The sequence below is a fragment of the Geotrypetes seraphini genome, chromosome 5, assembly GCF_902459505.1.
Source record: "Geotrypetes seraphini chromosome 5, aGeoSer1.1, whole genome shotgun sequence".
Taxonomy (NCBI): domain Eukaryota; kingdom Metazoa; phylum Chordata; class Amphibia; order Gymnophiona; family Dermophiidae; genus Geotrypetes; species Geotrypetes seraphini.
Window position 1 is genome coordinate 193,123,235 of NC_047088.1, and position 27,259 is coordinate 193,150,493.

The 27,259-nt window shown below is 43.0% G+C and overlaps 1 protein-coding gene across 8 annotated transcripts in view; it reads right to left on the reverse strand.

Moving 5' to 3' along the window:
• RBM45 (RNA binding motif protein 45) overlaps positions 1-27,259 on the reverse strand; it is a 102,297-nt gene that overhangs the window by 61,586 nt on the left and 13,452 nt on the right. For all 8 annotated transcript variants that reach the window (XR_004539488.1, XR_004539489.1, XM_033944856.1 and 5 more), the window contains exons 4-6: positions 19,557-19,676; positions 13,860-14,036; positions 12,686-12,815 (exon numbers count right to left, since the gene is read on the reverse strand). Coding sequence is in view for 6 of the 8 variants with exons in the window: in XM_033944856.1 (XP_033800747.1) it covers positions 12,686-12,815; positions 13,860-14,036; positions 19,557-19,676 (427 nt within the window). In the remaining 2 variants the exon portion in view is untranslated. The remainder of the gene's footprint in view (positions 1-12,685; positions 12,816-13,859; positions 14,037-19,556; positions 19,677-27,259) is intronic.

The window sequence follows — 27,259 nt, forward strand, 5'->3', positions numbered from 1 at the left end:
TCTACCCTTGGTGAATCCATGCTGACTGGGATCCCAAAGATTCCCTTCATTCAAGATCGTGTCCAATTTGCTTTTAATCAGTGTTTCCATGAGTTTGCACACTATTGATGTGAGACTCACCGGTCTATAATTCGCAGCCTCTGCCCTGCAACCCTTTTTATGCAGAGGAACGACATTAGCTAATTTCCAGTCCAGGGGAACTTTCCCCTTACTTAGGGAGAGATTGAATAGCTCAGCCAACGGTTTCGCCAGGACATCGCTCAATTCTCTGAGCACTCTTGGGTGCAAATTGTCTGGTCCATGGCTTTGTTCACCTTGAGTCTTGCCAGTTCACTGTAAACTTCACCTGGTGTGAACTCAAAATTCTGAAACGGGTCTTCTGTGCTTTGTGTTGCCTTCAACTGCGGACCGTGTCCCGGTGCCTCAAAGGTGAAGACTGAGCAGAAGTATTCATTCAGTAGTTCGGCTTTATCGGAATCTGCTTCCACGTAACTTCCGTCCGGTCTTCTAAGGCGTACTATCCCGCCTGTGTTCCTTTTTCTGTCACTAATATAACTGAAGAAGGATTTGTCCCCCTTTTTAATGTTTTTTGCCAGAATTTCTTCCACTCGAAGTTTTGCCTCCCTAACTGCCATTTTGACCGCTGTAGACCTGGTCCTATATTCTACTTTTGCCTCTCTTTTCTCCGTGCACTTGTAGGAGAGAAACGCTTTTTTCTTCTCCTTAATGAGGTGCGAGATCTCCGCGGTAAACCATTGGGATTTATTGTTTCTTTGTTGTTTATTTACTGATTTTATGAAGCGGCTAGTTGCTTCATGTAAGGTTGATTTCAGTGTTAACCACTTAGCTTCTACATCATCGGTCTCCGCTTGGTCCTGCAGTGTCCGATGGACGAAATCTCCCATGCATGCGAAGTCTGTGCCCCGGAAATTGAGTACCTTTGTTTTCGTGTTTGATCTAGGGAAGCCTTTCTTAAGGTTGAACCATACTATGTTGTGGTCGCTGGAGGCTAGCGTATCTCCTACTGAGACCTCTGAGACACTTTCCCCGTTGGTGAGTACCAGGTCGAGGATCGCCTGGGCCCTAGTGGGCTCCGTTACCATTTGTTTGAGAAGTGCTCCCTTTATGGAGGTTAAGAGCCTCCTGCTACCGCTGGTTGTCGCTGAAAATGAGTTCCAGTCTACATCAGACATATTGAAGTCCCCTAGCAGTACAGCTTCTCCTAGTAGAGTGATATTCTCTATGTCTTCAATTAATTCTGTGTCCATGTCTTCCAGTTGTCTTGGGGGTCTGTATACCACACCTAGATACAGGCATTTTTCTCTGCCTCTTGCCAGGTTTACCCAGAGGGACTCCCTGGTGTACTTGACATCTGTGATCCTGGTGGTTTTGATGTCCTCTTTAATGTATAGAGCTACCCCCCTCCTAACCTGCCCTCTCTGTCCTGACGAAGTAGATTGTAGCCCGGTATAGCCATATCCCACCCATGTGAGTCCGTGAACCAAGTTTCAGATATTGCCACCACATCTAGGTCAGCATTCCTTATTTCAGCCTCCAATTCTAGAATTTTGTTACCTAAACTGTGTGCATTGACATACATGGCCCTCCATATCTTGTGTTTACTAAGTCCCTGTATCCTACCCGAGTCGGTGTGACTCCTAAAGAACTGTTTGCAATGTGGGTACTTGGACATGGAAGCGGAGTTTCGACTCACCTCATCAGGATAATTCCTTTCTGCATTAATATGTGAATAGGTACCCTCCCCCGACTTACCTAGTTTAAAGCCCTGTGAAGCAGGCGGGCTAGTCGGTGTCCGAAGACGTTCTTACCCCTACTGGTCAGATGGAGACCGTCTGGTCCCTGAAGTCCTTGTAGCGCTTCCCCATGGTTTAGGAATCCGAAGTTCATATCCCGGCACCATCCCTGTAGCCACTTGTTCGTCCTCTGGATACGTTCATCTCTGGCTCTTCCCTTGCCTCTAACTGGGAAGATTGATGAGAAAACCACCTGCGCTCCTGTCTGCTTCAGCCTCTCACCCAGTGCTCCAAAGTCTCTGGTGATGGTCTCTGGTGTGTTCCTAGCAGTGTCGTTGGTTCCTATGTGGACAAGAAGCATAGGAAAGTGGTCTCGGGGCGTGAGTAGTCTATCCAGACTGGCGGTGACACCTCGTATCCTGGCTCCAGGCAGACAGCAGACCTCCCTAGATTGTATATCCGCAATTGGTCTGCAAATTGGTCCCTTGGTGCCCCTCAGCATGGAATCCCCGATGACTATTACTCTGCGCTTCTTTGGGGAGAGCCGGTCAGTTGTCCCTGGAGATGGAGCTGTGTGTTGGGCCTGCTCCTGTTCCTGCTCCTGTTCCTCATTGGCAGTTCCTTCCTGAAGAATCTGGAATCTGTTCCGCAGGGTGAGTTGAGGGGTTGATGTATAGCTGCCCTATTTGTAAGAAGAAGGAGAAGATGAAGAGATTGAAAAAGGGGGGGGGGGGTCTCCTATGTTTGCCTGTGGAGGAGGTCACCAGCTGCCAGGAGTCAGTGTCGCTAGCCATTTCCTGTATCCTAATTGTTGGTTTCAAAGCTGATGATTTGAGCGTCTCGAGGATGGACTTGTCGTGGGCCTGCTCGGTGATTCGGGACAGCTCCTGGACGACTCCGTCGATGTAGGCCTCGTCCTCTCGGATACTTCTCAGGCATATTACCTCCTCCCTGAGGCTCCTTAGTTCCTGCATGAGATCTCCATCAAGCTGCGCAGCCTCCTCTGTCTGTGTAGAGACTGTAGTGTAGCGCTGGGGGATGATCTCGGTCTGCACAGAGACCTCTGTCCACCGTCCTGGGTCTTCCTCCTTCTGCACGCAGTCCGTGGTCGCTTCCTGGATCCCCATAGCGACTGGAATACTGGTCTTGATTGTAGACTTCGCGCTTCTTGTCCTCCCTGCCAAGAGGACAAAAAGGTGATCCGACTTCCGGAACTCCTGGGTTTGCTTAACATAACATAACATAAGTGCAAAGAACCTGACAGACATCCATCTTTGGCAACTGCCTCTGCTCCCAAGAGCCCTTTCAAGACCGGGAGGACCACGGACTGATCGACATGAAAACACAAGACCACTTATGGCAGAAAGCAAGGAACAGGCCGCAGCATAACATGCACCCTAGAAAACTCCAGGAAGGGAGGCCTACAAGATAAAGACTGCAGTTCAGAAACGCATCTTGCAGAAGTAATGACCACCAGGAAAACTGCCTTGAGTAAGATCCTTCAACGAGCAGGAACCCAGGGGCTCAAAGGGAGGGCGCACAAGCACGATAAGCACAAGACTGACATCCTAGACCAGAACCGAAAGCCACACTGGAGGCCGAAGCAATTTGTCCACCCTCAAAAAGTGACCCACGTCCGGAAAAGAAGTTAACTGCTTATCCTGCAGGAAATGTTAAACACAGACAAAGCTGCAAGCTGAACCCAGAGAAAAAACCTGGCCAGGCCCCTGTGCTGGCCATCCTGCAAGAACTTCAAGATGTGAGGCAAACAGGCACAGAAGGAAACCACTCCTCGCGCAGCACACCACTCCTCAAAAATACAACAAACACGCACATAAGCCCGAGTTGTGGAAAGCCTACAGGACCCCAAGAGAGTTATCTGAATAACCTTTCTTACCAAGGCATTCCCTCTAAAGAGCCAAGCCGTAAATCAAAAGGGACCCAGATCAAACATTGGAATGGACCCCTGAGTGAGAAGGTCAGGCGAGAGGGGCAGCGGAAGAGGATCTGCCACAAGAAGACAAACCAGATCCATGTATCACAGGCACCTGGGCCAGTTCGGAGCCACCAGTATCACACAGCCAGGGTGCTGAGTAACACGAAGAAGGACTCTGACCACCATCGGCCAGGGAGGAAACATCTACAGGAGGCCCGCTGCCGGCCAAGGCTGTACCAGAGCATCCAGCCCCTCGGCCTGAACATTCCTGCGCCGATTGAAAAACCGGGGCGCTTTGGCATTGACACTCGTGGCCATCAGGTCCATGACCAGCTGACCCCAAGTCTGCACTATCAACTTGAAGGCTGCGGGACCGATACATCAGTATTTTTCAACGCGCAGTACGCGTACCCCAGGGGGTATGCAGGCTGACCGCCGCCTGCCCACTACATTTAATTACAGCCCCGCTGGTGCCGCAACTACAGGAAGGCTCAGGTGCGTACAGCGATTGCACGCCGCTGGCCCACAAGCCTTCCCCCAACGTCAATTCTTATGTCGGAGAGACGGTCCGGGCCATATTGTAGAAGCTGATGAAGAAAAGGCTGAATTGCTTAATAAATAGTTCTATTAATATTGCTTAACGTGTTCACAGCTGAAGCGCCGGGAGCGGGACTGCAGAAGACAAACATGAATAGGGATGGAGGAGTACTAGACCCTGATCGATTTTCAGAGGGTTGTGTTTGTGAGGAGCTAGCTAAAATGAAAGTAAACAAATCGATGGGGCCGGATGGTGTACATCCGAGGGTGCTGAAGGTGCTGAAGACTTGGGGAACTTCTGATGGCTTCGCTGACTGACCTCTTCAATGAGTCTCTAGAGCGTAAGTAAGGAAGAAGTAGGGAATTACAGGCTGGTAAATCTGACTTCTGTGGTAAGCAAATTAATGGAAACACTTTTTTTTTTTTTTTTAAATATTTTATTTATAAATTTTTCATTCTTACAATATTTTAATTGTACATATAAACTTCAAATAATGCATGAAAAATTGTGATTACAAATAATTCAATTATCAGATAACATATATCCCTCCCATTTTTTCAATACTTAAAACCATATAATATACATTCCCTTCCCCTCCCCATTCTAATATAATCATTATTGTGATAATTTATTTATTAATTTTATATTCTTACATCAATTAATTCACATATAATATAATTAATTATTTCATAACATTTGTAATTACATTCTATATATCATATCATAAATAGTAAATCCAAAAATTATATAAGTCCCTCCCCATTCCTATATACCTATTATAAATGTGCTAAGAAATCTAATCAGTAGAATAATTTGTCAATGGTTGCCAAATTTTCATGAAATTATGAAGATTCCCATGTTGTAATGCTATTACTTTTTCCATTTTATAGATATGACAGACAGAGTTCCACCAGAATGTATAATTTAATTTGGTGTAGTCCTTCCAGTTTTGAGTTATTTGTTGCATGGCGACTCCTGTCAATATTAATAGCAGCTTATTATTATTTGCTGAGATCGGACTCTGAGTTCTCATTGCAGTGCCAAATAGTATGGTGTCATATGAGAGTCCTACATGATTTTCTAATAACTTATTAATTTGGGGCCAAATTAAATTCCAAAAGGCATTTACACAGGGACAAAAAAAAATTAAGTGATCTAACGTCCCTATTTCTGTTTTACAATGCCAGCATCTATTGGATCTAGTGCTATCTATCTTTTGCAGGCGCGTAGGGGTCCATAACACTCTATGTAATAAAAACATCCATGTTTGATTCATAGATGCTGACTTTGTAGATCTTAATCTCCAGGACCAAAATCGTGGCCATTGAGAAACAGAAATTGTCTGTCCAATCTCAATACTCCAAATATCCCTAAGTCCATTTTTCTTTTTTTTATTTAAAAATCCATATATTAATTTGTACCATTTTGCGGCTTGGTGTCCCAAGAAATCCGCCTGGAAACATAGAACTTGTAGACTATATTGAGTATTAAGATTTTTCCATTCAGGGAACCCTGCCTGAATGGCCTGCTTCAATTGCATCCATTTCAAATATTGTGATTTATTTAAGCCAAATTTATTTTGCAATTGTGAAAAACTAAGCAGTGAACCTTCTGAAATGACATCATTTAATGTTCGTATACCTGCACTTATTCATTGTTTCCAGACGATTTTAAATCCGCCAATCTTGATCCTGGAGTTTACCCAAATAGACTGATTTAGTGATTTAGAAATTGGATCTGTTGATAGGTTATTTATATATCTTAATGTTTTCCAAGTATCTAATAAAATTCTGTTATCTTTATATCTTCTAGGCATTGTTATACTAATTAAATGATCTAAATGTAATGGGAACAGGAGCCGCCATTATAAATATAGCCAATCTGGTACATTCTCCATGAGATCTGGGAGGATCCAATACATACCCTGTCTTAGAATATAGGCTTGATGGTACCTATAAAAATTTGGAAAATTTACCCCTCCCTCCACAATTGGTCTTTGTAAAGATACTAAAGCTATTCTGGGTCTTTTCCCAAACCAAACAAATTTTGTAATAATATTATTTAATTTTTTATAAAAGGACCCCTGAAAAAATATTGGTATCATACTCATTTGATAACAAACCACAGGCAATATCATCATTTTAATTGTTTGAACTCTTCCCCACCATGAAAGATGTAAAGGATTCCATTGTTCACACATTTCTGTAATTTTTTTCAATAAAAGTTTTTCATTTTCTTTGACTGTATCATCTATTGTATTTTTGATCATAATTCCTAAATATTTTATTCCTTCCTCTTTCCAAATAAATGAATATGAATCAAATAATCCTTTGGTGCAGTGAACATTAATAGGAAGAATTTCTGATTTACTCCAATTAATTTTATATCCAGAAAATTTTCCAAATTCCTCTAGAAGATTAAGTAAATTTGGAATAGTATTCCCCGGTTCTCTTAAATATAATAAGATATCATCTGCATATGCAGAAAGTTTATATTCCCAGTAAGAAAATGGGATTCCCTTTATCTCCTTAGTTTGATTAATTGCAATTAACAAGGGTTCTAAAACAATATCAAACAGTAATGGGGACAAAGGACATCCTTGTCTAACTCCCCTTTGCAAGTTAAATCTATCTGATAAATTGTTATTTATATATAATCTTGCACCAGGAGAGCTATACAAAGTCTGAATCATTTTAATAAAATCGGGTCCTATTCCAAACCATTCTAGAGCTTGATACATAAATTTCCATTCTACTCTATCAAATGCTTTTTCTGCATCTAAAGATAGCATAAAAGTTGGATCATTCATAGTTTTTGCTAGGTTTAAAGAATGAAATGCTAATCTAGTGTTGTGTGATGAATGTCTTTTTGCAATAAATCCTGTTTGATGTACATCAATAATGAAAGGAAGAGCTTTAGCCAATCTTATTGCTAGTACTTTAGAAATTAATTTACCATCTACATTTAGTAAGGAAATAGGCCTGTAGTTTGAAACCAAAGTAGGATCTTTGTTTGGTTTTGGTAAGACAATAATTAGTGAATCAGCCATTGTACCTGATATATTCCCATTATTCATTTGATACTGATATAACTTTAATAGATATGGTAAAATAATGTTTTGAAATGATTTATAAAATTCAACCGTATAACCATCACCACCCGGAGCGGATCCAGCTCTAAGAGACTTCAATGCTGATTCTATTTCTTTTAAAGATATAGGTTCTTCTAAACTTCTTTTTATATGATCTGGAACTTTTGGTCCAATAAATGAATTTAAAAAACTTAGTCCATCTCTTTCTTTATTTTCATAAGATTCAGAAGAATATAAATCTTTATAAAAATCAAGAAACTGTATTAAAATGTCTTTATTATTAGTGTGTGTATTACCTTGTATATCTTTTATTGCAATAATCTTGGATTTTCTTTTTTTTGCTTTAAGAAAATTTGCCAATAATTTCCCAGCTTTATTTGAATTTCCGTAAAATTGAACTTGTCTATTAAATAAATCTTTCCTCACAAATTGAGAAGAAATCTCATTATATTTAACTTTTAGTTTTAATAAATCTTGTAATGTATTATTTTCCCATTTTTCAATTAATTTATTTTCTAATACTTTAATTTGTTTTCCTAATTCAAGAAACTGTTTTTTATGTTGTTTGTTAATATATGCTGAATATGAAATAATATTCCCTCTCATTGTTGCTTTAAAAGCATCCCATAATATTTCAGCATTAATATTATCCGAATCATTAATTTGAAAAAATTCTTGTATTTTTAATTTAAATTCTTCCAGAAAATTTGAATCTGCTAAAAATTTATTATCAAATCTCCAAATTGAATTGAAATGTTCAATATCATTATTTTGAAGATTAATCCACACACCAGCATGATCCGAAATTATAATAGGATCTATTACTGCTTTTAATACACGCTGCGCTAAGTTATTGGAAACAAATATATAATCAATTCGTGAAAAGGATTTGTGGACCTGAGAACAAAAAGAAAATTCTTGATCATTAAAATGAAGAATACGCCATATATCTACTAAATCACAAGATTGAGTCAAATTATCTAAGCCTAATGATTTCATAATTCTACTTGGTTTTTTATCCAAAATTGGATCCATTACAGCATTGAAATCCCCTGCTACTATTAAATTAGATGTAGCCAGTGGTAAAAGTAACTGTTGAATTTGTTTGAAAAACTCCATTTGATTCGTATTAGGAGCATATAAATTGAATAAATCCATGGTAGTATTTCCCAGATCCATTTTGATATGCACCCATCTACCTAAGGGGTCATAATTTATTAATTTGAAATTTGCATTACATTTTTTGTTTATCAATATAGCCACTCCAGCTTTTTTCTTTAAAGCCGGTGCAAATAAACATTTAGAAATCCAGCCCCCAGATAATTTTTTAGATTCAATTTCCGAAAGATGGGTCTCTTGAATGAAGTAGATGTCCGCATTTTGATTTTTAAGGAATGATAATATTTTTTTCTTCTTAATAGGATGATTTAAACCATTGACGTTCATAGAATAAATTTTTATATCCATCTATTTATAATTAAAATTTTAAGCAATATTCTATGATAATAAACATGATTAGATCTTAGCACAATTAATGTATATTGATCCCCATTCCCTCCCTTTATTTTCCCACCCCACCCTCCCACTATCAATGTTTGACTTGGAACACACATTGGACATGCAAAACCTATATACCCTCCCCCAGGCAACTAATCATTCAAAAATTATTTTAAAAATTAAGTTCTAATTCAATATATTCTATGTTTCTTTACCCACCCTATTATTCATTTTCCCTTCATTAATGATCCCATTATATATTATAATTCATATCAATTATAATTGAATAAATCATATAATATTTTGAAATCATTAAATATAACTATTATATTAATCCTTCAATAATACAATATTTGTATACAGTTCTAATTCATATATATTAAATATTCATATAAATAATTAAATATATTTGTTGTTATTAATTCAGAATTAAAATAAAATCATTATTAAACCATTTTTTTTTATTTTTTTTTTAAATATCATCATTCATAGTAATATAAATAGATAATATATAAAATATATCTTTAAGATTCTATACTTAATGTCTATATTATAGTGATTTCCTACTTAGTTAATCAATTTTTCCCCTCAATTAATATTAGCAGTAATAAATATAGAAACAATAATTCTATAAATAAATTGATGTCTATTATTAATATAATATATATAATAATATCCAGTATATTAATAATAGCTTAATTAAAATTTATCAATGTTTTAAAATTGGATGGAATAAAATTTATAAATAATTTAATTCATAACATCCAAAATATTTTAAAAATTGTTAAATCAAAGATTTTCAAACATTTTTAAAAATAATTCATTTTGTTAATAATCATTGTTGTCTTCTTTCTTTTTAACCATTAGTTTTATATCTTGCATTTTTATCTCTTATCTTCAGATGAATCTTCTCTTTTATTTTTCAGTTTTCCAGGATCTTGAAAATCATTGTCTTTTTCTTCTTTTATCCATCTTCTTATTTTTTATGTTATCTTGTATTTTCTCTTTCTTCTTTAGTTGAAAGTTGTCTTTTAATCAGTTTTTTATGTTAACATTGGTTCATCTTGTGTCAAAAATTCTTTTAGTTTTGCTGGGTCTTGAAAATAAATGGATTTATTCCCAGTGGATACTCTCATTGTAGATGGATAATATAGTCCATATATGTAGCCTTTTTCTTTTAGTTGCTGTCTGAATGTAAGAAATTGTTTCCTTATATTTGCTGTGTATTTGGCGAAATCTGGAACCAAGATTAATTTAGATCCTTTATAATTTAGGTTTTTATTTGCTTTTGCAACTTTCAATATTTCCAAGGCTTGTTGGTATCTTAATACTTTGAAGATTAAAGGTCTAGGAGCAGTCTGGTTTGCTGATTTTCTTGTGGGGATTCTGTGGGCACGTTCTATTTCTAACGGCCATTTAGAATTTAGTTGAAGCAGTTTAGGTAAAAGATTTTCCAGAAACTGTACAGGGTCTCCCCCTTCAAGATTTTCAGCCATACCTAGTATTCTAATGTTCTTTCTTTTCCCTCGGTTCTCCATATCTATCAGTTGATTTTTTAAAGCAGTTACATCTTTTTTTTCTTCTTCACACTTTTGTGTGAAAGTTTCCAACTGCCCTATTTTTTCTTCTATTACAGATATTCTCTGCCTGTCAGTTTGAAATTCCTGTTTCAGACTAAGCAGTTCTTCCTTGACCTCTGAAAGTTTGCAGGCGTTATCTGTCAACATAAGTTTAATTTTAAATAGTTCAGCCATGATATCCGATGTTTCAGTTAATTCCTCAGCTTCCAGTGGGATCGGCACACTCGACGGTGACACGGGGGTGATCTTTGACCTCTTCGCCAATGTACACGGCTTTTCAGGCTTCCCCTGTCTCGTCGCAGCCATTTCCTTAGTTATATTTTATTATTTTTAGCTCGGGTGAGCAAAGTAAAACAGTTAGTTTTCTCGAGTTTGTTGCCTGGGTGTGAGGAGCGATGCGGTTAAGCTGCCATGTTGTGCGCGCTCCAAGCCACGCCCCCCAATGGAAACACTTTTAAAACAGAAAATGGTCAAGTTTTTGGAATCCTGTGGATTACAGGACCGGAGGCAACATGAATTCACTAGAGGTAGGGTCTTGTCAGACAAATCTGATCAATTTCTTTGACTGGGTGACCAACTTCTGTTGGATAGAGGGAATGCACTAGATGTGGTGTATTTAGATTTTAGCAAAGCCTTTGACAGTGTTCCACACAGACATCTAATAAATAAACTGAGTGTCGGGATGGGTCCCAAAGTGAAGGACTGGGTCAAGAACTGGTTCAGTGAAGGCGACAGAGGGTAATGATCAATGGAGATCACTCTAAGGAAATGGATGTTACCAGTTGTGTGCCTCAAGGTTCTGTTCTTGAGCCTGTTCTTTTTAACATTTTTATAAAAGATATTGCTGCAGTGCTATCGGTTAATAGAGTAGACACCCAGGATGGTGTAAATAACATGAAGAAAGACCTGGTGAAGCTTGAAGAATGGTGTGAAATTTGGCAGTTAAAATTTAATGCTAAGAAATGCAAGGTCATGCATTTGGGCTGCAAACACCCGAGGGAACGGCACAGTTTAGGCCAGGGGGTGAAGAACTTCTGTGTACGACAGAAGAGCAGGATTTGGGTGTGATTGTATGTGATGATCTTAAATTGGCCAAACAGGTTGAAAAGGATGATGACAAAAGCTAGAAGAATGCTAGGGTGCTTAGGGAGAGGTATGGCCAGTAGGAAAAAGGGATGCCCCTGTATAAAACTTTGGTGAGACCTCATTTAGAATACTGTGTACAATTCTGGAGGTCACACCTTCGGAAAGATATAAAAAGGATGGAGTCAGTCTAGAGGAAGGCTACTACAATGGAGCGTGGTCTTCGTCATAAGGCGTATGGGGACAGATTTAAAGATCTCAATCTGTATACTTTGGAGGAAAGGCGGAAAATGGGAGATTTGATAGAGATGTTTAAATACCTACGTGATGTAAATGCGCATGAGTCGAGTCTCTTTCATTTGAAAGGAAGCTCTGGAATGAGAAGGCATAGGATGAAGTTAATAGGCTCAGGAGTAATCTAAGGAAATACATTTTTACCGAAAGGGTTGTAGATGCTTAGAACAGTCTCCCGGTAGAGGTGGTGGAGACAGGGACTGTGTCTGATTTCAAGAAAGGCTGGGATAAGCATAGGATCTCTTAGAGAGATAATGGTTACTGTGGATGGACAGACTGGATGGGCCATTTGGCCTTTATCTGCCATCATGTTTCTGTGTTTCTAACAGCATTGGAGAGGGAACACCGAGGCACCGAGGCATGGTTAGGGGATGGATCTTGGGCATGTTTTTCATGTACACACTGCTACTGTATATCCAGCCATCTTTAAGGAAAAAAAAATCATCTGCTATTCTCCAGCAGATCACTAGAGAGCTTAAGACATCTGCAAGTCTATGCCTAATTATCCTTATTTTAGTACATTTTCATTAAATATTTAAATTTTTATAACTTTTAATCCTTCCCTTGCCTTCCTACCATTCTTTTCAACATCTTCCACCTCCACACCCAGCATCTCCCTATCTTATACTGCGAACTTTTTGAGATGTTAAAAACAGAAGTTCAAACATCAAATCAGTTCTTAGTCCCTAAAGCACAACATCTGTATTCTCACAGAACTGGTGTAAGTTCTGAAAATTATGGGAATCCCAAAACTTGAACATCTCATGAAGAACCCAGAAGACATTTATGATTTCAAGCAACCTTCTCCTAATTCTTTCTGTTACATGGATAAGCAAGAAGGGCTTTAGAGAATCAATACACTGTAATAAAAGAGGGGCGTTTGATTTTCTGCTCCATGGACTATTAACTCACTCTATTCTGTCACTCCCATCATCCACAAAGGAGACACCCAGATGATTTCCTGGAGGATACTCAAAACCATGCAGTTTGTATTTTGCATACACTGCCGATGCAATATTTTGGTACTGAATCACGGCGTGTCCTACAATGACAAGAACATTTATGGATATTAAGAGAAAAGGAAATGGAAACCTGAAGTCTACATTCTCATTTGTGCAGCTCTAATCTGCTTTTACATTGTGCGGCTCCCAGCAGGATGCAATATAGCTGCACCAATGTCTTTCTACTGTTAACAACAACTGAAATCTAATAATTTGGAAGAATTTATATTCAGCCTTAATGAACAGATATACAGTATTTGCTATAACCCAATGGAAAGCATAAGAAGGAGCAAGTATCTTTAAAAATACACACAGTGTTCGGGGAGTCATTCCTCTTTCAGGATCATGAACATATCTTGAAACTTTTCTTCAATCACAGACAAAAGCTTTTTTTGACTCAGAAAATGTGGGTTTTTAAATATTTAACTAAGATTACTCAAGAGCTAAGGAAAAGATTTCTTCTATTGAAACGATAGGTCGGCAATGGGTGGCAAATTTTTGTTGTAAATGTATGGTGATTATTTCTTCTATAAAGTATGCATTTTTTGACTTCCCCAGACCAGTTAAAACTTTTGATTGAAGCAAAAAGATTAGAATTTCCTTTTGCAGCTCATAGTATTGACTTATGAAGGGAAGTAGCCTTGTATAATTTTGTAATATGCTCTCTTAATTCTCAGCTTTTCTTAAAGCTATTGTTTTTTGTATTCTGTAATATGCTCTCTTAATTCTCAGCTTTTCTTATAGCTATTGCTTCCAAGGATTATTTTTATTTGTATTTTCCTCATACTGTGGTCTACATAGTACTACTATATTTTGTTTCTTCCTGAAGATTATCTTTTGGTTTTATTTATATTGGCTAAATGTGCTTTGCTGACAAGTGTTATAAAAAAAGGTTACCCGACAGTTGCAAAACCCAACTTCTTATCATTCTGAAGGAGTGGAGAGAGGGAGGACCAGGAAAAACATAAGTGAAAACTGCTGAAAGTAATTCTACCATTGCTACATGTCAAGCTGAAGGTGAAAATTTTTGCCATGAAGCTGAACACAGTATCATTGCTTTTTTGATGCTGGATTCCTTTCCTTACCATAGTTAGAATATGGCTCATGCTGCACCTCACAGTACTCCAGGCCTGGGATTAAATCAAAGAGGCTGAACAGCTGCTCCTGTATCAGGGGGACACAAGACACCACAGCCAGCCGCTTGGACACTGTCTCCTGGCCTGCAAACTCAGTCTTTTCATAACCACAAAACTCTGCTGGATCTTTGCCCAAAGAAAAAGAAAAAAGAACAAAAAACAGCCAGTGTTACATTAAGTCAGGCCTTGACAAATTTTCTTTCAGGCTAGGAGCCTTAAACTAAGGAAACTTCTCACACCTTGTCCCCATATCCCTATTATCTCAAGTTCTAAAGCAGGGGAGAGAGAGGTAGCCTCTCAGAGGTCTTTCACTGCACCTTTAGGGCCTTATTTACTAAGACTGTTTTCCTATAAAAGAAAGCTCAGTAAGTCATGCTCTTTCACAACAGTGGCAGAAAATGTGAAGGAATAGCCTAATGGTTAGAACAGCGACCTGAGGATCAAGGAAGCCTGGCTCAAATCCTACTGCTGTACTCTTGTGAATCTTGGCCAAATCACTTAACCCTCCAGTGACTAACTCATATTTGTCTATATTTATCTCATCCATCTTACATCTGAGCAGCTCACAAGCAACAGACAAAATAAAACATCTGCTCACAGAGCTACAGTCTCAGAGCTCAAGTAAACTCATGACTATACCTGCTTAAATAGTGTGGTTTTTCAAAAGGACAAGTCAGTCTTTAGCCAAACGTTGTCTATTGTAGCACTGAATTCCATAGCAAGGACCCACAAATGAGGAAGCAGGTTTACAAAGATTTTTGATGCCTTTCTCCTTAGGGACACAGAGGAAACCTTGAGAAGAAACTCTTACCTGGTGGACTAGCTGGTAGCAATTTAATGAGACTTGAAGAAATGAGGAAGCTAGCCCATGTGATGCTTTAAAAATTGAAGTCAGCAGTAGGGTATGATACTTTTACTACACTGACTTCCAGTTATATAACACAAGGGCTGTGCACTCTGCATCAAGCTGCATTTTGGGCAAACTGAAGTACTCATACATTAACATCTGGCAATCCTCAGAACAACACTGAATTACAGTAATCAAGAACTGGGAAGATCAGAGTTTTGTTTTTAGACATCTTAAGACACACAGGTTGAAGAACACTGATCTTATCAACAGCTGAATATGAAATCTGAGATTTAGTTTCATGTCAACAATTATTACCAAATAGCACACTTCAGTAGCCAATGAGAAAGCACAATAAAGCACAGTTACTTACCGTAACAGGTGCTATCCTGGGACAGCAGGCAGATATTCTTACATGGGGGTGACTTCATCCACAGAGCCCCGGTATGGACAGTGAAAAGTGTAGAATTACTTTAAGCTTTAACACATGCCCAAGTGTCTTTCTGTAAGACGCCAGCTTGCGAGGTTGTCACTAGTTCTATGACCAAGCGAAGAAGCCCAACTAGGGAAGATGGGCAGGATGGGAGAATATCTGCCTACTATCCTAGGATAACACCTGCCTAGGATAACACCTGTTATGGTAAGTAACTGTGTTTTATCCTTAGATAAGCAGGCAGCATATTCTCACATATGGGACTCCCTAGCTTTAGTAAAGGGATGGAGGGAGAGCTGGGTTCCAAGAACTCAGAAAACATGAGTAGCCTCGCAAAAACCTAGACCCAATATCTTATAAAAGAGTGCGCAGGCAAGGGAAGGAACATAATGGAAAAAAAGAGGAACTCCATGCTGTACTAGAGGTAAAAGGAGAATTCTGAGAAAACCTATACGTATGGAGGCTGAGAAAATAACTAACCTCCTAGAGGCAGGTGAATCTAAATATAGGCGCTAGAAATGCCAAAAAGATTCAAGAATCAAATTAACAAAAAAAAAAGAGACTACTGGCAAATGCACCCATATGGAGCAGCAGACTAAATGAGCAGCAGAAACCAGTCATGTCCCAGAATATGTTCATAGGTAACAAAGTATGATTCCGGTTTGACAATTCTCTTCTTTTAGATCCCGTTCACACTCATATAATTCGAACTAAAGCTCAAAAAGAGGTAGCAATTCGACAGGAGTTGGAAGTGGCAGACAAAGATCTTCAGCTTAGTCCTTTCATCCCACGCATCAGGGACTGGATCCATGTGCTTCGAGTTCAATTGTGCGAAGTGGAACGGAATTCCTTAGCGAATACTTTGCAAAAAATTAAGCAAGAACATTTTTGAATATAATAATAAAGCAAGTCATTTATTGGCTGCTAAAAGATGCATAACATGATATCTCAAATAATAGATGACTCGGGGAAAGCTTAAACCTCTTCATATGATATAGGTAAGGCCTTTTTGGCTTATTATAAACGGGTGTATCATGAGGAGGATTTGGTGTCGGAATATGAACTTCAAGAATTTTTGAGTAATATCTCAATGCCATCTCTCACTTTTGATGAAAGTTTGCAGCTCTCATCCCCAATTGCACAAGAGGAGGTGGAGGAAGTAATAGGGGGTCTTCAGGCTGGTACATCTCCAGGATTAGATAGTTTTATTAATGGCTTTTATAAAAGCTTTAAGTTTTTGTTGTCCCCCTTTTGACTAGATTTTTTAATGCTTTATCTACAGCTGACACTCTCCCTGATACTTGGTGAGGGGTAGCAGTGACATTAATCCTTAAACCTGGTAAGCCGTCTACTGATTGTGGGTCTTATCGTCACATCTCCCTTTTAAATACGGATTATAAAATTTTCACTAAGATTTTAACACAACGTCTGCAGTGCCTGATTTCACGCTTAATTCCGGCAGACCAGGCTGGCTTTATTTGCCATCGTCAGACTTTCGATAACATCAAGGCTGCATTACATCTTATTTGGCGAGCGCAAACTCAGGAGATACCCATGCTAGTTCTGTCTTTGGATACCGAAAAAGCGTTCCACAGGGTCAGCTGGAAATTTTTGTTCTTTGTGCTTGAAAAAATGGGCTTTGAGGGAAATTTTTTACATTGGATTCATCTTTTGTATAAGGCACCGCTTTCTTGCTTTAATGTCAAAGGTGTTCTTACGAGCCAAACTGAATTAGAACGCGGTACTAGACAGGACTGTGCGTTGCCTCCCCTCTTATTTGAGCTTTCGGTAGAACCATTAGCCTGTTTGATACATCAACATGAGGAGATTTCCAGTCTTCGTTTGCGTGATTATCATTATAAAATACTACTTTTTGCAGATGACATTCTTTTGTTTATACAGGATCCTGAGTCTTCTCTTTTGGCTTTGTCGGGTGTCTTAGAGGTATATGGGCTGATGTCCGGTTTCTGGATAAATTTTGGGAAATCTGAAATCCTTAATATTAATTTGGGATATTGGCGGGTACAAGTACTGAAGGGTCAATATCCCTTTCAATGGGCTGCTCATTCAATTAAATATCTTGGAGTATATTTGACTGCGGATTCAGAACAGCTTTATCAGGCGAATTATCCTCATCTGTTGCATCATTTGTTCTTAGAGCTAGATTGGTGGGAGGGGCTAGCGCTGAGTTGGTTGGGTAGAATTACTGCTGTAAAAATAATACTCTTGCCCAAACTATTGTACCTTTTTCTGACCTTATCCATCCAAATTTCTCAGGCGTTCTTTTGATCCCTCACTCGTGTTTGCCTATATTTGGCGCCATAAACCCCCTAGAGCAGTGGTTCCCAACCCTGTCCTGGAGGAACACCAGGCCAATTGGGTTTTCAGGCTAGCCCTAATGAATATGCATGAAGCAAATTTGCATGCCTATCACTTCCATCATATGCAAATCTCTCTCATGCATATTCATTAGGGCTAGCCTGAAAACCCGATTGGCCTGGTGTTCCTCCAGGACAGGGTTGGGAATCACTGCCCTAGAGTATGCAGAGTGATCCTTTTTCAAGCCAAACTGAATGGAGGAATGGGAGTTCCTAATTTTTGTATTATAAAACTGCTCTATTACAAGAAATTGTGGCTTGGACCACTTACTTAGATAAGCCCTAGATTTATATTGAACAAGTGTTTCTTCCTAGTATCTTGTTATGGAGGTTGCCTTGGGCTCCTATCTCGGAACTTCGAGCTCAGCTTTTGGTTTCAAATCCTTTTTTGCGGGTAATATTGACTAATTGGTATACTATATGTAGAACGATGCTCCCTGAAAGGATTTATTTTGTTTTTACTCCAATCAGTCTAACATTGGGATTTGTTCGGGGGGGGGGGGGGAGGAATGATCCGTTTCGTCATCATTGGGTTGGGGCAGGATTGTGCACTTTAGGTCAGCTTTGGTAGGGTCAGGCAATTTTGCCTTTTCAACATCTTCAGGAGGAATATGGGCTTTTGGACCATTATGCTTTTGCTTATACGCATCTACGTACCGTTTTATACAAACATGCCTTCTGGGATCTTAGTTTGGGGGACACTGATTTGGAAAAGGTATTTCGATGGGGTTGTGGTCATGGAGGGGTTTCTCGGGTTTATCATGCGCTTCTTCTGCGGGAGGATCCTGCTGATCTGTACAAACTGCAATGGGAAATTGACCTGGAGGAATCCAGTGGTCCAATTAAGTGGGTCAGTATTTATAAATATTTGTTTGCAGCTCCCCTTTCTGCTTCTTTAATTGAGAATGGGTATAAGTTATATTATAGATGGTATATGACCTCCACACCATTTGAGTCATATATATGGGAGTCCTTCTGGACTTTGCTGGAGGAATTGTGGTCAAGTGGGTGATTTCTGGCATATATTGTGGGTTATTGGAATATGGTGGGTCAATTGTTGGTACGGATTACGGGTAAGCATTGTCCTGTCATGACACATTGCTGCTTACTGAATGCTTCTATACCAGGCTATTCTCCCCAGGAACATCGATTGGCAGGATTTCTATTTACAGTGGCTCGTCGAGCATTAAATTGTTGTTGGTGTTCGCCTAAACTGCCTACTCAACAATGTTTGTTACGTAGAATGGACTATGTCCAAATGATGTGTAAATTGATAGCTACTAGAAGGCAAATGTTGCCTTCCTATATTAAGATATGGAGTATTTATGAAAAATGGAGATCTACTCATAGAAGTTAAATTTCGATGGGGATGCTGCTGTCTCCTGGGCCTCTCGCTTTTGTCTGCACTGTATCTCTTCTGGGCTGTTGATGTGGGGTGGGTGGGTGGGCTTTTTGGAGTTTGGCTTGTCAAAGCTAATTGTATTTGCTGCAATGTTTCTATTGGTTGTTTTGTCTCTGACGCTTTGTATTTTTGTTCTTTTTTTATCTTGAATAAAATGGTTTTAAAAAACTGGTTTGGTTCCTACATCTTGAAAAAAAATGCTGCAGCGACACCAACTTTGAAAAATGACAATGGAGACCCTTTAAAACCAGAGAACTACAGGCCCATTTCAAATTTACCGTTATGTACAAAGATGATAGAGAGGGTAATTGCACAACAACTAAGAGTTTATGGCAGATAATGGTACCTTGCACCCCAGACAATCAGCTTATAGAAAAGCTTACAATATTGAAACAACCATGTTGGAATTGTTAAGTAACCTGAGGGGGGTTTAGATAAAGGTGAAGTAATCTTAGTTATTTTGCTTGATATTAAATCGGCCTTTGATAATATTGATCCATTTATATTAGTAGCTCAGCTATACAAACTGGGTATTCGTGGAATAGTAGTATCCTGGTTTGAAAATGTTCTCAAAGGTTTATCTTACCAAAAAGATATGTCCCAGCAGCATGCTCATGTCCCATCGACTCAGATCGCAAACTGCTATAATAGTCATTCTCTGAAGATGTGATTGCTTTCTTTGGCTCAGCTAAGATTGCCTTATAACCTTCAAACAAGAAAAGGGACTCTCAGTAACTGTTCATAAAACAATATACCATCTACTTCTGCAGACTTAGTACTGCTCAGAAAAAAACTCCCAGAGAGAAGGAGAAATTAGGGTCTTACCTGCTAATTTTCTTTCTGTTAGCCTGTAGATTGGTGTAGTCCTTACGAATGGGTTATATACCTCACTGCTAACAGTAAATGAGAACAAACTTGTATATCAGGATAGCTTCCCCTCTTGCAATAGCCAAGCAGAACCTAGGAAAGGCCTCCATTGAAAACAGTAAAACACACTCTGAAAAGGAGTGTAAAAACAACAAACACTGGTAAACAACTGTTGGAACATATATAGAACTAAACCCTGGTATAGAAAATATCCCCACAGCTCACCAGCTAAGCCATAGCTGCTGTTCTTAATTCTCCCCAGCCCTAGAAAAATACTAGAGCTCGCAGAAAAAAACAAAATCTGCATGCAAGCAAAACAAAAACCCACAATCACCGCACAAAGACAGACAGGGTGGGGGACTATAACAGACTACAGGTTAACAGAAAGAAAATTAGCTGGTAAGAACTTAATTTCTCCTTCTGTATTGCCTGGTAGACTGGTATAGTCCTTACAAATGGGACGTACCAAAGCAGTACCCATCAAGGGTGGGACCCCCGAAGGGCTGATACCAGAACACGTTCACCAAATACCGCATCCCAACACGCTTGAACATCCACGCGTTAGTCTGACAAAGGAATGCAGAGAAGACCAAACTGCAGCCTTGCAAATATCCACTGGAGGCACTAGAGAAGACTCAGTCCAAGAAGCTGCCTGACTCCTAGTGGAATGAACCTTGAGAAATTCTGGAACAGACTTTTTCTTCAGAAGATAAGCGGAAGCAATAGTCTCCTTGATCCAACGTGCAATAGTAGCCTTAGAAGCACCATCCTCCTTACGAGGACCCGCTAGAAGGACAGAGATGATCTGATTTCCTGATCTCCTGGGTCCGCTACACATAAGAGTGAAGGACCTGACCGACATCCAACTTGCGCAACTGTCTCTGCTCGAAAGAGTCCTCCCAGTTACCCAACACCAGGAGGACCATTGTCCGATTAACATGGAAAGGAGAAACTACCTTTGGCAGAAAAGAAGGAACAGGCTGCAAGACAACCCACTCCCTAGAAAACTCCAAGAAAGGAGTCCTACAAGAGAAAGTCTGCAGCTCAGAAACATGTCTAGCAGAAGTAATGGCCAAGAAGACCGCTTTAAGAGTAAGGTCCTTCAAAGAACAGTAGCCCAACGGTTAAAAAGGTGGGCGCACTAGAAATGACAGAACCAGATTCAGATCCCAAGATGGAACAGAGGGTCGGATGGGAGGCTTGAGTAATTTGGCCACCTGCAAGAAGCGAATCATATCAGGAATGGCAGTCAAACGCTGACCTTTCAACAACCCACGAAAGGCTGACAAGGCCACAAGCTGAACCTGGAGAGAAGACCAAGCCAGTCCCCTGTCCAGGCCATTCTGCAAGAACTCTAAGATGGTAGGCAAGGAAGCTCAAACAGAGACTACTCCAACCACAGCACACCACTCCTCAAATATATGCCAAACCCGCACATAAGCCCGAGAGGTTGAAAGCCTCCGGGACCCCGAGAGAATTGAGGTCACTTTATTGTAATACCCCTTCTTACCTAGGCGATGCCTTTCAAAAGCCAAGCTATAAGACAGAAGGGACCCAGATCGAACATTGCAATGGGACTCTGAGTCGTCCAAGAGAGGCAGAGGAAGAGGCTCCACCACCAGATGCCTCACCAGATCCACGAACCACGGCCACCTGGGCTAATTCAGAGCCACCAGAACCACAAGGCCCAGATGTTGAACTATGTGGAGAAGAACTCTGCTCACTAATGGCCACGGAGGGAACACATACAAAAGCCCCTCCGTTGGCCACGATTGAACCAGAGCATCTAGGCCCTTGGCCTAACTGTCTCTGTGATGACTGAAGAAGCGGGGAGTTTTGGCACTGACACTTGTGGCCATCAGGTACATGAGGGGGCTGACCCCAAGACTGCACTATCAACTGAAAGGCCAAGGGGATTAGACATCACTCTCCGGGATCTAGCACGTGACGACTTAGGAAGTCCGCTTGAACATTCTCCACTCCGGCTAAGTGGGAGGCTGATATTTCCTGAAGATGAGACTCCCCCCAGACCATGAGCAGAGCCGCCTCCTGCGCCACCAAAATGCTCCTGATGCCCACCTGATGATTGACATAGGCCACCACCGCGGCATTGTTCAAAAAAACCCTGACTGACTTGCCCATCAGAAAGGACTGGAAGGCTAACAACACCAGATAGATGGCTCTGGTTTGCAAGACACTGATCGACCAAGAAGCCTCCTCTGTGGACCAGGTGCCCTGAGCCGAGTGACCTAGACACTGAGCTCCCCAACTGAGAAGACTGGCATCCGTGAGCAGCACCCTCCACTGCGGCTGGTCCAGACTCGCCCCTTGTACAAGATGGGAGATCTGGAGCCACCAACGAAGACGTCCCTTAGTGGAACAGGATGATTCAGACTGTGCCTCTGAGGCGACCACCTATGAAGAAAAGCAAACTGAAGAGGACGTATCTGGGCCCGCGACCTCACTACATCGAGGGATGCCATTATCGACCCCAAGACTTGGAGGAAATCCTGTGCCCGAGGACACCGGGACACCATAAGCAGGCAAAACTGAGATTGCAATTTGCTTACCCGGGCCTCCGGAAGGAAGACCTTCCCCAAGAAGGTGTCGAACAGCACTCCTAGATACTCCAGGTGCTGAGATGGAGACAATCGACTCTTGGAAAGGTTGACTACCCATCCCAGTGACTGTAGAAACTCCACCACCCGAGCCATAACCCGGGTGCTCGCCTGGAAAGACTTTGTTCGAATCAACCAGTCGTCCAGGTAGGGATGAACTAGAATGCCCTCTTTTTGCAACACTGCCACGACGACCACCATCACCTTGGTGAACATCCGCGGAGCCGTGGCCAGACCAAAGGGAAGTGCACAGAACTGATAGTGTTACCCCAAGATCGCAAAGCGCAGAAAGCGATGATGGGAGGCTCGAATAGGAATGTGCAAGTAGGCCTCCGTCAGATCGAGAGAGATTAGAAACTCCCCTAGCTGAACCACCAGAATCACATACCGCAGAGTTTCCATGAAGAAGGAAAGCACATGAAGAACCCTGTTGACCCCCTTCAAATCTAGGATGGGACGAAAGATCCCTTCTTTCTTTGGCACCACAGAGTAAATCGAGTACCAACTTGTGCCCCACTGCAGCAGGGGAACTGGAACCACTGCGTGGAGATCCAACAATTTCTGAAGGGTCTGAAGAAAGGCCTGCTGCTTCCACTCCACCTGTGAGGGAGAAGCGAGAAAACGATATGGCAAGGAACGGGCAAATTCCAGAGCATAGCCGTCCCGAATCACCTCCAGAACCCACTGATCAGACGTGATGTCTGCCCATTTTGGATAAAAATCTCGCAGCTGGGCGCCCAACCAAAACCAAGATGGGCGCCGGCAAGGTGTTATTGGGCAGGACGGGCAGCAGGGGATCTGGCTGGGGTGCTACCTGCACCCTGGCAGGCCCCACGAAAGGACTGCATGCACTGGAAGAACCTGCCTCTAGAGAGCCCAGGAGACTGAAAAGAAGCAGCCGCTCGACCAGGCAACCTCCCCCCCCCCCCCCACCGGAGTGGACACAGAACCTCCAGCCGTTAGCACATAAGCTTTACATAGTGCCAACGTAAATTCAGGGGGGAAAACACCCAACAGCCCAAAGGGAATCCGGGACCCTGCTATATCTTGCCCCTGTATTTCCAGAACAGGGAGAAGGTCACCTGAGGTAACAGAAATGAAGGAGCAGGTTCCCGCCGAAATTGGACCTGAAACCACCAAAATCGGAGCTCCTGTGGGCTGTCGCGTCTGAAAAGCCTGGGACTTTCTTGACGCTGAGGGCAAGGAACCAACCGACGTGAAAATGGAGTCCCCAGCCACTCCAGCAGAAAGGGAATCCTTTTCACCCTGACTGTCAGCGGCTGGAGAACCCTCTGCATGGGCGTTGGGGGAAGCCCGGGCTTCCTCGCGATCCGAAGCCAACTCGCAAGGTACATGCGGCGGGGTGCCCTGGTCATCGGCAACCGCTGCTGACAAGACTCCCCCACTGCTCCAGCCTGCACAACACATGCACAGGCCAGCCGCGAGTACCTCGCGTCTGGTGCACAATGAGCATTTTTTCCCCTTTAAAAGTGCTCATAGTGCTGAAAAACGCCCTAGCTGTAATACATGTGCTGGATAGATGAGAAAAACAATACAAATGGCAGTTTTAAAGGGAATTGAGCCCTTTAGACCAGCACACCTCAGGATTTTTTTTTCACTTATTCAGAACAGACTCCATGGCTCTCAAAGCTGGAATCCTAACAAACCAGGGGGCCAGGCTGCCGGCTGAGTCACCTCTACAAAAATGTGGGGAGGTGGAGGAAGGTGGGGGGAGGAACCCAGCACAAGATCTGCCGAGTTTAACACCCCCGAGGTTGGACGGATCCCCAAACAGGACCTGTCCAAGCTTTATCCGGCACAAAAGGGGAACCCAGGAGTCCAAAATAAAATTCCAACAGTACTAAGAGGGGAGCCGAATTAATCTTACCACCTGCTAATGGAGACTGAGGAAGACTGGATTGCAAGAGGGGAAGCTATCCTGATATACAAGTTTGGTCTCAGTCTCCACCTGCTGGTAGCAGTGAGGTATATAACCCATTCGTAAGGACTATACCAGTCTACCAGGCGATACAGAATTAGTTCTTTCTGCCTATACCCGTTTTGCTGAGTATGCTTACAATTATAGAGCGCCAGCCTCATCAGTCCAGCATTATCTTCTTGTTCAGAGGATAATACCTATATACCCACATAGCACACTGTGTCTGTACCTGTCCAAGTTTCACTCTGCACCAATTTTAGTAGGCAGCAGCAAATTGAGGCACATAGGGCCCTGGTGGGACTGGCAGGCCAGCCTCAGGTCAAGCATGGAATGGAAAGATTAAGACAAGACCTTCTCACACAACTCCACCAATGCACTATGTAAATCCATAGTAAGAGTAATACACAAACTGACCACAAACGGCATAAAGTTCATTTGGTCCACTTGGACTCCCTGTTTTCTGTATGATTTCTTTTTTTTTCAACACCGCCCGAAGAAAGAAGTAGTGGTGTAACGCCCCCTGCCAATGACGAAGGGCTTCCCTGCAAAGTAACAGGGAACCTGTACACCCTGGCTTGGTTACAGTACATCGCCACCGGGATGTCGGGACGCACCAGGGCCCCGCAATCTTGCAACCAAGAACGAAAATCCACCACGTATTATAAATGGCCCGGAGCTCCAGCAGATTGATGCGGCTGCGACGGTCCGCACCCGACCAAAGACCCTGAGTCCCGAGGCCGTCGAGGTGCACCCCTAAGCCTATGCCGAGGAGTCCATCGGCAGAACCTTCTGATGCGATACGAAGAGGTGGCCCACCAACGAAACAAGCGTGTCAAGGAGGGAGGCACCACAATGTGCTGGGAAGCGGGATCCCGATCCTGCCATCACTGAGATGCTCGGGTCCAGCGGGGAACACGAAGATGAAACCAGGCGAACATCAGGACATGAACCGTGGAGACCCATGATCCCAAAAGGATCAGCATCAGCTCGGCCGAGGCCGAAGACCGCTGAGACACCAGCTGACTCAAGCGCAGACAGGCGGCCTGCCGAGGCAGAGGCAGAAAAAAACGGAGGTGGACCGAGGACAGAGGAGCCACCATCCGGCATAACCAAACAAGGACCTCCCCCTGAGGCCGAGACAAGAAGGAGCGCAGACCAACTGGGTCCAGGTCCGCCCCGACAGACTCCCGAGACTAGGGCGGGCAGAGTCTGAACCACTCCCGGACTAGAACTAGTGCAGGTCACGAAGGGCCAGGACCAGACGCAGATGGGAGGATAGGAATGCCCAACCGACAGAAGCGAGGCTATACTCCCGGTGCGTAGACATGGAGACACCTCTCCTGAAGGGAGGGGAGGAATCCCCAGAAGGAGAGCCGCCCGGAGGCTATGCGAGAATAGTCAAAAAGACGGCCAGGAGTCGCCGAAGCCGGCGGCTGGACCATAACCCGGCGCTGCTGCAGCTATTGCGGCTGCTGCGAAGGAGGCCGAGATAACACAAGAAAGGTATCCGGAGAGCCCCTCCGGAGAAGGAGTCCAAACCACCAAGGCAGACGGGATTCAGCTGAAGGCGTCCCGATAGGCGAAGGACCGGTCGCATCCTGAGAGGCGGTTAGTGGCCACCGCAAGAGAGGCCTCAAGAAGCGCAGAACTCACGCAAGTAAAAGTGGCGAGACGATCCTGGAGGTTCGGATCTTCAGCCACACTCTGCGCCAAGCGAGATGACGCATGGAAGGAGCAATAGAGCCGGAGCAGGGAGAAAGTCTCCTCCAGGAAACCGAACTTTGTACTACAAGAGTCCGTCACGGCTGCCCGGACTGAACCGAAGAGAAAGCAGAGAACCCTTTCGAACAGGAGCCGGAGACGCCGAGGCACAGAGCCCCAGACGACGTCAAGGCACTAAGCCCCCGTCGATAACGGGGCGCAAACCCGCAGTCGACGCCAAGGCCCAAAGCCTCAGCCGCTGCGGAGGTATAAAGCCCCCAGCGACGTTGCGGCCCCAAGCCACAGTCAACATCGAGACACAAGGTCACAACCAACCAAAGGGCAAAAAGCCCCAAGCGACGGCAAGTCACAAAGCTCCAGTCGACGGCGAGGCACGAAGCCTCGGCAACGACGAGGTACAGTGCTCCCGCCAACAATGAGGCCCCCAGCCTCAGTCGACGTCGAGGCACAAGCCTCAGGCGACGTCGAAGCACACGTCAAGTGGCAGCCGGCGTCGAAGGTACAAAGCATCCGTCGACGTCGAGACACCCAGCCTCAGTCGACATCGAGACACCAAGCCCCAGTCGACGTCGAGGCAGAAAGTCGAAGCACAAAGCCGTAGACGACGTCGAGGCACCAAGCCGCAGTAGACGTCGAGGCACCAAGCCGCAGTCGACGTCGAGGCACCAAGCCGCAGTCGACGTCGAGGCACCAAGCCGCAGTCGACGCCGAGGCACCAAGCCGCAGTCGACGCCGAGGCACCAAGCCGCAGTCGATGCCGAGGCACCAAGCCGCAGTCGACGCCGAGGCACCAAGCCGCAGTCGACGCCGAGGCACCAAGCCGCAGTCGACGCCGAGGCACGAAGCCCCAGTCGACGTCGAGGCACGAAGCCCCGGTCGACGTCGAGGCACGAAGCCCCGGTCGACGTCGAGGCACGAAGCCCCGGTCGACGTCGAGGCACGAAGCCTCAGTCGACGTCGAGGCACGAAGCCTCAGTCGACGTCGAGGCACGAAGCCTGAGTCGACGTCGAGGCACGAAGCTTCAGCCGAAGTCGAGACACGAAGCTCCAGTCGTCGTCGAGGCACATCGAGGTTCAGAAGTCGGCACCGTACCAATGAAACTGGTAATAAAGGTGCAGCAGTGCGCTCCATAAAGGGCAACC